The 11,785-nt window shown below is 26.9% G+C and overlaps 1 protein-coding gene across 2 annotated transcripts in view; it reads left to right on the forward strand.

The window, feature by feature from the left end:
- Positions 1-11,179, forward strand: part of LOC126910300 (discoidin domain-containing receptor 2-like) — a 91,482-nt gene extending 80,303 nt beyond the window's left edge. Inside the window, exons 10-19 of one of the 2 annotated variants that reach the window (XM_050692747.1) lie at positions 1,111-1,400; positions 2,216-2,363; positions 4,701-4,858; positions 7,710-7,904; positions 7,968-8,080; positions 9,003-9,200; positions 9,284-9,376; positions 9,651-9,792; positions 9,884-10,033; positions 10,783-11,179. In XM_050692747.1, the coding sequence (XP_050548704.1) occupies positions 1,111-1,400; positions 2,216-2,363; positions 4,701-4,858; positions 7,710-7,904; positions 7,968-8,080; positions 9,003-9,200; positions 9,284-9,376; positions 9,651-9,792; positions 9,884-10,033; positions 10,783-10,938 (1,643 nt within the window). In that variant the 3' untranslated portion in view covers positions 10,939-11,179. The remainder of the gene's footprint in view (positions 1-1,110; positions 1,401-2,215; positions 2,364-4,700; positions 4,859-7,709; positions 7,905-7,967; positions 8,081-9,002; positions 9,201-9,283; positions 9,377-9,650; positions 9,793-9,883; positions 10,034-10,782) is intronic. The other variant, XM_050692748.1, reaches the window with a different exon arrangement.
- The last annotated feature ends 606 nt before the right edge of the window (positions 11,180-11,785 follow it).

Here is an 11,785-nt window from a genome sequence, read left to right on the forward strand (position 1 = left end):
AAAAAAATGTCCAATAAAATTGATATATAACTTTAAAATTACAAAATTTGGCTTACCACGTTATAAAAACATCATCAAAATAATTGAAGAAACGCATAAACAATTAAATATCAATTGGTTATGAATTAATTTATTACTTTTTAATAACAATAATTTATTATAAATACATATGATTTTTAAATTGTTAATTTAATTCACCTGATGTAAATTTAAAAAATTCACTGTCTTTTTTATTTTAAATAATTCGCCAAAATTGTATAAATAATATAATTACTCAAATTTAAAAAAAAATCACAATTGTATAAATTTTAAATTAATTAATACACTTTAAACAACATTATATTAAATTTCGAAATTAAATTGCTACATATATTTTATATTATAATTTAACTAAATGAATTTATTTTTGAAATTATATTAATTATAATGAACACTAATTGTTTAAAGGCTATATTAGTATTTTGTTTTGAAATAATAAAAAAAAAAAAAATGAAATAAATAAGTACACATAATTAATATAAATATAAAAATAAATAAATATAAATAACTACATGATAATAAAATAAAACAAAATCGTTTTTTTGAGTATACTGGGACATTTCAATATTAAGCTACTGAACGGCCACAATCATCTGCTCAGTTAATCAGTCATCTTTAAAACTGTCATAATTAATACAGACATTATATATTACATTATTATACAGCCATGGAAATATTAATGAGGTAGATTTGGAGGAGAGTTGCCATTGCGACGTTTGAGCTTTAAACAATTTTAGAACCCCTAGATTTTTGCTCTAGTTGCGCCACTGTAATTGATCTTTTAATAGTCCGTATCTTTTTATTTCTCTCCTTATTGATTTTTAATTAGATTNTCATGGAAATATTAATGAGGTAGATTTGAAGGAGGGTTCCCATTGCGGCGTTTGAGCTTTAAACAATTTTAGAACCCCTAGATTTTTGCTTTAGTTGCGCCACTGTAATTGATCTTTTAATAGTCCGTATCTTTTTATTTCTCTCCTTATTGATTTTTAATTAGATTCTTATTTATTAACACTGTTATGATTCCGTGTACTTTAATTAGTTAATATGCTCAAATTGATTTGATTGCAGGACCGCAGCAAACGAATAACCATAACAGTTTAGGTGTTGGAAACATCGACGGTAGTTTGAGTGGAATGAGCGGTGGTGTGATTAACAGCAGTGGAGGGGTCAGAAGACGTGTGATCGGACTGCTGGTCGGTGCCCTGACCGCTGCCACCATGTTAGCTGGTACTGCAGCGGCCTTTGTGATGGTTCGTAGGCGGCGCCTGTTATTGGGCTCCGTAGCGGGACGTCGTAGCTCTTCGTTCCATGACTGTACAGCTGACAAACCACATTTGCCACCACCAATACACCTGACGGTAAGTCCCTAACGCGACTAGGCCAATTACAGTAAGTTCGATGGTCGCGACATGAAAAAAACACACAAACACGCGTAGGTGGATACAACGCCAGTGCAAAAGTACACACTTTTAGGGTACACACGACACATTGCTGCGATACACTCAAGGGAACGTTTTCTCTTACCAACACTAAAAGCAGGTTCAATTGCTTATTTTCATTTGGATACCCAAAATCATTAACTTGAAGTCAAGTCAAGGGTTATACAATATACGTAGAATAGAATATGAATTTATCTATACTGTTCAAATCAAAGTTAAAATATAAACTTCGATCTCTTTAAACGTTCGAAATCATTAAAATTGATTTTGTTTCGTTTAAAAACTACATCAATTATGAAATGTATAATCCATATTGAATGCATAACAAATGGAGTTTCGTAAAAATATGTTTTTCGACAAGTTTACAGAAAAGTTATGTGAAAAAAATTCAAACACGAAATCATTATGGTAAACAACATTTTTTTTTTTAACTGTATACATATAGCGTAAATATATGTTATTTAAAGTTAGTTGACGCACATGGGCTTTGAATAAATCTTATCCGTTAAACTTTCAAACTATTTTCCATAATGTCGTGGAAATTTTATTACCGCCAAGTTTTTGAAAATGTGGTTCTCTAAAGACAATAAAATTCAATAACTTATAAGTCAACAATAACTTTTGACATTGGAAGGTTTCAATATTTATTTGTTGGAAAGAAAAATGCCGTTACAGTGTTTCTTTTTCAAGTACCACTTTAAATAATACTAACCATAAATCTTAAAATGTTTCAGGAACTCCCTGTGCGAGTGAACGCCAATGGACATATCTATGGACAGGTGAACTTGGATGATGATTCCGACAAAAGTACTAATAACTATCACAGACCATACAATGGCATCATTCGACAACCTTCAGTGGTTCTTAGTCCTGATTATACAGGTATGCACTAAAAATGAAAATTAATATCAAATTCAAATTGAAATCGAATTCTTTAAGCTATTAAGTTATGAATTAAATATATCTAATAACTTGCAATTGTCCCAATTGAGATTCAAGTCTTGTGAATCAACGAGAAATGTTACAGGTGTTATTATCTTATTTAATTGGTTTTATCGATTTCCCCTGGACTGTTATAAATTAATAGTTTTACAATACAAAATCGTAGTTTAAAAAAATCTAATTAGTTTCATGTTCAAAAACAACTGTAATTTCGCATCTTTTTTCCAAGGACTCTAATTTTAGTCAAACTTATTGCCGAAAAATTAGAATTCTTCTTTTTGTCGCGTGATTTTTTTTTTTTTTAAACTGTACATCAATTATTCATTTGATTTACATTTTTAATGATATACTTTAATGGTCTATTACAATTTTATTAATGTTACTATTTATTCATTGTATTGTTGTTTATTATTGTTTGTCATGTACATATTTAATATTTTTTCTCTTGTTCTAATGTTATACATGCACTGTAACATATATTTTTCTAAAGGGTTCTTCTACTTGTTAAAATAAAATATATATATACATTTGTAATGACATAAATAATACAAATACCATGTGTGAGGCTGGATAATCTCTGTACAGAAATTAAATATTAACATTTAGAGTTGCAACTAACGTTTCCCAGATGTATAATAAAATGGAAAAAATGTTTAGTTTTATACAAAGTTTTTCTAAAAAAAAGTCTTCCTCATTCCAAACTATGTACTAATATATTGCATACATTTATTATTTTCTTATGTCACTTATTCTCTACATTTTCCGTGTATATTATAATTGATTTTAGTAGGCAAGTACTTTAATAGGCTGAGCTTGACCGAGTTATTTTATTCTTTCATTAAATATGGCACATTTTTTATACACATCGCGAAGTTATCATTTAAACTTTTTTATAAGTGATGCAGTGCTGTATCATCTATAATTTTATCTTTTTTTCTTACCCTCTCGCCATTGTATCAAAAATTAGAATTTTTTAGGATCTGTGAAAGGCTTAACATGCGACCCCCTATCCCGTAAATGTATTTTTAATATGATGAAATGTTCATGCTGTTCATGGCAAATTAACTAAAATAGAAGTGCATATAAAATAACAACGATATACGACCGTGAAATTTCGACTTCAATTTCATATCAAATTAGATGACGTAGACGTTGAAATAATTGCAAAGAAATTACTACAGCTCGTTGAATACTAACTTAAAGTTATGGCAGAAAAAATAAACTATTATAAGTTTTGTTAAAAAATCTACGAAATAGAATAACCGCGATAAATAGTTCATTAAAAATTACTAATCTGCTAATCATAAAATATGGTGTTTATCAACAATAATATAAAGTGTATAAAAGTTGAAGAATTTCCACAAATTTCATTATAAATTTAAATCAGATAAAGACGATGGGCAAATTATTAAGAGCGTGCTAAACATTTTTATAGTTGCAGTTTTTAAGTATGAAGGGAAGTCTTTTTAATACTTGAACTTCTAACCAAATATAGATTTAATTTATGCTACTTAATGTGTATCTCAAGAAACTTTTAATGATTTTAAAATTATGACAAAAAATATAATCGTTGATATTTTCTATAAAAATATGATTGTATTATAATAATAATTTTGACATCTCATCAATAATTTGAGATAATCTTCAATAGAAAATAAAAACTCGTAGATTCTGTCAAATTATGTAGCAAGATTTGACTTATTTTATGTTCTTATTCCAAAAAAACAACATCAAAAGTTTTTTTTTATTATTATTTTCATAATATTGTCATTGATAAAGGTTAAATTTTAATTTTTAAATCTTCACTGTTGTATTTTCAAGTTTTGCTTGCTTATTATGCAAGTATTATTTTAAACTACTGCAAGAAAGTACAATAAAAAATAATTCAAATAATATATTTAATTACAAAATCATAATTTATCATCATTTATGACAACATTTTTTGTAAATTATTGGTATATTATTTTTAGCTAAAAATATCGTCCCAACAGCGAATATAAAAATAATTTATGAATTTCTCACAAGGCAAAAATTAAAACACAGTCAGGTGAATTTTATCGTTTAGTAAAAACAACATCACTTATATTTTAATTTATAAAATCTTAACAATGAAATATAAAAAACGAGAATAATACATGTTTTGCTGTTTTCGATACTGTGTATAAAATACCTAATAGTTATGTAAAATACGTATGCGTACATTATTTTTTCATGAAATTGCATAAATAACTAATTACTTAATAAAATTATTACAAATGAAATGGCTTGTTTTGTTAGATGTACGGGATATTGTGGAACAAGAAGAATACGCAATTCCTCATGTTCATCAAACATCGTCAAAAACTTTAAGACAACATCGCAGTCAGACTTCCATTCACGAAATGGCGCCTCGTCATACTTTAGAAAAGTATTACGCTGCATCAGACATATGCCAGGTATGTTTAATATATATTTTTTAAATTTAACCTGTAAATTTTAGTACCATAATTATAATTTGTTTTTACAGTAAAATATTTTATGTGTTTTACTAAGATTCGTAAAAATGTTTCTGTCGATAAATCATTTCCAGTAAATATTATTTGTGTAAGAAAAATAGATTTTATTATAATAATGTTTAGCAGTCGGTGATTTGTGTGTCCGTTTTCTTAGAAAAATGACGAGTTCTTTAAAATATTAACTAGTATTACTTGTGTTGAGTTGTATGGAAAAAAGAACATAAGTTCATTAAATGAATACGGTGGAGACCAAACAAATTTTATGACTAATAGGTGTATATTTTTTACTGACGTAAATTCTCAGAATCTAAGTAAAATAATTCAAAGAGATCGACAAACATTTATGTGTAAATGAAAATGTTCGCATTTAAAAAGAATTCGATGAAACTGTGTTAAAAAATAAGGTAACCTTGCACAACTCTCAAACCATTCTAAAGGCCGTCGACCAAACGTTAAATTTTAAATACAATCAAGTAACTCCGCGTTCGTTCTTGTTTCGCAGAATTTTCAATAAGAGATTTTTCCTCTCGAGTTGGATTTTAAGTAGGTTGACGACATTACTTAGAAAAACACAAAGACGAAACGGTTACATCGTTATCGTGAACGGTAGCAGAAAATTCACCTACAGCTTCACCAGAACTCATTAATTAACCAATTATATAATTAAAGTCGCTCTGTTGTGTTATATTATTATACTGCACAGCGTTCAAACACCCGTTTTTGGTATACATATTTCATGGGAATGAATAAAATCCAACCGCTTGCGATAACATTGCGGTGTCAAGTATCTACGCTCAGATACCTAAGCAAACCCTTTAATTGGTCGGATGGAAAAATTATCTCCCCTTTTGTGTTTTATTATTACTTTTACCTAATCTCTACCGGGTTTTTGTTTATTTATTTCCTCTTTTTCTTAACTAAGAAAGATACCGGTGTACTTAAAATAAATAGAATAATATGAATCATGCATATATTCCATAGCTTCTTTGCGTTAGCTTGTCTTAGTTTTTAAATTTTATCAAAAAATAATGCCAACTTAATAACTTACTTCCCCGAGTAGCAAATCAAGTGCAGTCACAGTGTCAATATTGTTTAAAAGCCAGTTAAAACACGGTGCAAGATCGTTTGTGCAAGTGTACAGTTTTTTTCCGATTATGAAATGGTTATTATTACATGTATGAAAACTTGCATCCAGAGTGTGATTGACAGTGTAATAACAGTTTTACTAAGGTCCATAGACATTGAAATGACTGTGGCACGACGGTTAATGTTTGGTTGGGTTTGGTGTAACAAACTTGTCTCAAAACAGATCATATGCAGTGTACTATTATTTAATTAGTTATTTCACCAAGTATTGAAGCCCTAAACCCTCTTATTTTTGTTTCTATTGTCTACCTTTCAAAAAAACTAGTTACGCCAATGAATGAATTAGATATTTTTTACTTACATAGGTTCCTCCCCTACGAAAAAATCATGTATTCCATTGACCATACAAACCCTAAAATTAACTATGCTACAAGCAATTTGTAAAAATATAATAAAAATAAATAAAAAAATAATTAATATCTTAATATATGAATTAAATATTAATAATTAATATTAACTTTAATAACTTGAAAAATTAACTTTTTGTATTCAAATGATTGATATTGAGAATAAATGTACATCCTTCAAAATTCTTGAGTATTTTAGTCTAAATTGCATGATTTAGATTCATTAAAAATTTTATTAGGGTGATTAGGATTTAAAAAATATTCCCATGGTTTTCAGGGACGTATTCTGCACAAGTATATAAACTGCGAGTTCTAATCAGAGCTGTAGATATATTTTGCTTAAAGTTATATTTTTTGGCATCGTATCACAGACAATTGATCATTTTCCGTGATTAATTGTTTCTAAAAGTAATTGTAATAATTTTTGGTCTAAAAACCTCGTGAAATAAAACAGTTGGGTTTACGAACTCACTTATTGCAGTGTTCAGGGTTCGAAAAACTGACATTGAACTGCATTAAAATGCTTCGTTTTTTTTATATCAAAACACTTCCGAGGAATCATCGAAAGTTATTTAAACATTTGTAGAACAGCTTTAAACACAGCGCTTTCAAACTGACTTTGAACGAAAAAAATGTTACCCGGGTAAAATTTATTTTTTGCAATTATTTTCTGACAAAAATAAAAATTTTTCCTTTTTTTAAATGAGGCGCTTGCTACAAAATAAAATTGAATTTTTATTATTTGAAAAATAAAAAAGTAGTATAAGTGTAGACTGTATTTTCTTTATGTAGTTTTTGAATGTAGAAACCTATATTTCAATTGTGGGAATTGATTATTTTGATATGCGTACACACTATATAATTAAAATACTGCACAGCTCAAACATACTCATGGTGAAATTAAACCACCAAAGTTGAAGTTTGTGTCAATTTAACGTTATTGATCGTTTGTTATTTATTTAATTTTCTACCTTTTATAACGCTACATCTGAATAACTGAAATGGCAAATATTTATTTTAACCATTGAATAGTTCAAATTCATAATGTCTATCTATATTCATAGAAATTGTATTAGCTTATCAAATCAGTCTATTGTAAAATAAAATGGTATTTTTACCGAGTTATTCATTCTATAAACTGTTATTTAGTGACACACAATAAACTGTATTAATTTATAAACTATCAAAAATATTTTTAACTCAAAACTTGTACATATTTATACAACTTTTTTTACTGAAAATTTAAATATGTTGTATATTTTTATTTTTCTCATTTACTCTTAATATGTTTTTTTAAGATAAATGTTCCTCCACCTCCACGATCGCCTCCTCCAACGTCTTCCAGGTCAAGCAGCAGCAGAGGAGGCGGAGCTAGTAACGCATCGACTTGTCCTTTAACAAGATCTGACGATACTTTGTGCCAATTACCCCCAGAATTCCCAAGAGAGCAACTGAATGTTGTCCAGACATTGACAAAAACTCATTTTGGAGAAGTAAGTTACGTGTAAACTACTAAATAAAATGAATTGAGACGAGGTTTTATGATTTTATTATAGATTCATCTCTGTGAAGTAAAATCTTTCCCCGACGACATACTTCAAACGACGTCGGTGAAATGTAAGCTCGTTACTGTAAAATCCTTAAGAAAAGGAATATCAGAGACTATCAAGTAATGAATATATAAAACATATTTTTTTTAAAACCATTCGAATCGTTAAAATATTTATTTCAATAAATTTATTGAAGAATATAAAGTTTATTGTTTTTATTATATTTGAATATTTTTTATGTTTTTGTAAACTGGCTATTAACTTTAAAGTTTAAAAAAAACATCGACATTATTAATGATAATAATACTAACCGAATTGTTGAAATCTATCGAAATTAGTTAAACTTTTAATTGATGATTAAAAACTCAACTTAACTTTTAAAAATATTATATTAAAACTTAAAAATCTCCGATGTATTAATGTTTTTAAATCTTTGATTCCCATTCTTATAATATTATTAGTCAGTCGGGTTACCGTAAAAAAAGATTTTTAACACTTTGAATATAACTTGTATTATAATAGAAGTGCATAGTATAGGATTTATAACTCGTATAAGTATTTTCAACTAAAATTAATTGGAAATAAAATTACTTGTAAATTCGCACTCAAATATTAGAGTCACTTTTCTCTCTACCATTATTATACTAAAAGATTATTTTTTATTGTTTACTTAAAAATAATTACTGAAATGATATCATATTTTATTTTAATTTATTTTTTAATAAAAAAAATTGATCCGTATCAACATGTCCCGATTTCCCTTGTGGTTTTTGTAGGGACTATTGAATCTTAGAAATTGAAATATTTACTCAATTTAAAAAATATTGTTATCTTCAAATGTTATTAAAAAAGAATTTCCTAAAAGTTAGTGATAAACCGATAGACAGCTAATGAAAAATACAATTTTTTTTATCTTATTAATAGCACTAAAAATAAAAGCATAAATTTTTGTTAAGAATTTGTTTATGTTTTCTATTTAAAAAATACGTTTTTTTACAAACATTGAAGAATATTAAAAATTGGTATTTTAATGTTTTACAGACATGATTTTTATGACGAAGTGGAATCTTTATGGAAAATACGAGACCCTAACATTACGAGAGTGTTAGGATGTTGTTTATCAGAAGAGCCATTTTGCATAATTACTGAATTTATGCCACACGGTGATCTTAATCAGTTCCTTCAAGAACATGTCGCTCTGACTGCTGCACCATTATCTCCTTATGCAAAGACATTAAGGTTTGTCGAATGCAAATTTATAAATACTTATCAACATTTCTATATTTAAATAGTACAATAATTAACTGATAATTATTTCGTAGTTATGGATGCTTGATGCATATGGCTACGCAAATAGCATCTGGTATGAAGTTCTTAGAAGCTATCAATTTCGTTCATCGAGATTTGTCAGCCAGGTAAATTGACGTTAAACAGTCTAAATGATAAAATTATGAAATGAAAGACTTATTATCCCAAGTTAATTAACCTAATGCGCACTATACCTTCCTTGGAAAACAGATCAATCACTTGTCCCGAAGTATATAACATTAAAAAAAATCGATTCTATGAAAAAATATAAATTCGGATAGTATTTTTTTTTTTTTTTTTAAATAAAGAATTATTAATCTTGAAAATCACATGCTAAATATTTCAGAAATAATTAAAAGATATTTACAATTTAATTTATAGAAACTGTTTGGTTGGACCAAATTATACTATCAAAGTGTCTAACATGAGTCTAAGCAAAACTATTTATTCTGCTGATTATTTTGAATTCGAAGGTAGACCATACTTGCCAATCCGATGGATGTCTTGGGAGAGTATATTATTGGTATAAGGCCATTATTTTTTTAACTAATAAACAATATTTATTGTTACAATTAATGAGCAACATGACATTTTTTTTTCTTTTTAACATTTAGAATAAATACACACCTAGAAGTGACGTTTGGTCATACGCTGTAACATTGTGGGAAATATTGACTTTTGCTAGAGAACAGCCATATGAGGATTTAAGTGATCAACATGTTATCAATAACGTGACAAGGTTATATCAAAATGACGGAAACTTCGTAAGTCAATGCATATTGTCTTACAAAAAAATCAAACTTCATGTTTGAACTACAATAATGAATTAAAATCATAATTGGAAACTCAAAAAAGTCTTCCGCCTTTTACATCAAAACTGTTCACATTTCATGACAATCTGTACGCACTGAATAAATTAATTTTTTCCATACTAATTTTGTTTTCATAAAGGAATAAGAAGAATAACGTTTCGAATAGACAATTCAAGTATTTTTTTTTCCTATACGCATCTTGTCCTTAAACTTCATTAAGGTATCGTTTGATTAATCTAGCTTTCAGTTTAACCACAATTTATTCTTTTGTACATCCGTTGCATCGTTTTTAATATCCGCTTTTTCAGCCTTTTCAGTTAAACGAATGTTTTCTTTTATAATTACTTATATTGTTACATCTTCAAACATTTTTTCAATACTTTTAATTAAATATCTATTTAAATAAAAAACAATACGTTTTCATTTTGTAATTTCTACTAAACAAACTATAACTGTGGTTAAAAAATAAAAAAATGTATGTGGCTTTTTCCATAGACTGATTTATAAATTCTAGATATTTTTTAAAAACAGTAATAAAATACAAAATCTCAGCAGTGTCTTATGTAAATTGCTAATTTTGCAATATTTTGTTGTATAATACGATCTACGCATTTTCTCAACACATTTTATTAGTATAATTAAATAATATTATAAAATAATGCGAATATATAAAGAATGTCTTTTTTTTTTTACTGTTTCAGATCTTCTTACCTCAGCCAATTAACTGTCCTAAAGAAATGTATGATTTAATGTGCGAATGTTGGCAGAGAGATGATAAAAGTAGACCTAATTTCCGAGAAATTCATTTGTTCCTGCAGCGAAAAAATTTAGGCTACAAACCTGAATGTGACTCTTAATAACTTTACTTCATATAAACTGCCATAATTATAATTAATTTACTTATAAAACTCTGCGTCGTATTCTTCGATAAATATATTTTTACACAAAAAATTTATATTATTTGTATAAAATACATATTATTATTTTAATATATTGTTACTCTTCGTGTTGTAAATATCTTATATTAAAACTGTTTGATTATTTTTTATTTATTTAATTTTATTGTCATTTTAAAATATTGCTTTAAGCATATTGCTAGGCGTTATAGTGAGATTTTGATAAAATTTGTCATAGAAAGTATATAAATTTGATATTTATATATATATATATATATATATCTTATAGTCCAAAAACTAATTACATACATATTTTATCTTATGATAATAATCGACACATTTATTTAAACATTTATTAATTTTTGGTTTTCAAAGATTTTCCCTTGGAGTAATCTCGAAAAATAAAATAAAATTTATTTTTTATAAAATACTTTTATTTAAATAAATAGTTTAATTACAATTATATTAATAATAATTATGAGTTGTTTTAGCGGGATTCTATTTTTAATTTTTAGAATTTTTTAATATTTCTTAAATAAATTTCAATAATACATCTCTAAAATTTAGAAATATATCAACAAATGTAAGTGTTATGCTTTTGATGTTAAAAAATATTTATACAAACCATTATTTCGGGTATTAAGAAAAAATGTAGTGCATTGGTGCTATTATAATATATATATATCGTTCTTTGCAAATTTCAAATAAAGACATTTACTATGGTATGTTATATTGATTTTAAGCATAACATTTATGCCTTTACAAAAAGGTTAGGTATTCTTAAACCACTAATAAATTTAAATCTTTA

This window comes from Daktulosphaira vitifoliae, unplaced genomic scaffold (genome assembly GCF_025091365.1).
Source record: "Daktulosphaira vitifoliae isolate Bord-2020 unplaced genomic scaffold, ASM2509136v1 Scaffold_1, whole genome shotgun sequence".
Classification (NCBI taxonomy): Eukaryota; Metazoa; Arthropoda; class Insecta; order Hemiptera; family Phylloxeridae; genus Daktulosphaira; species Daktulosphaira vitifoliae.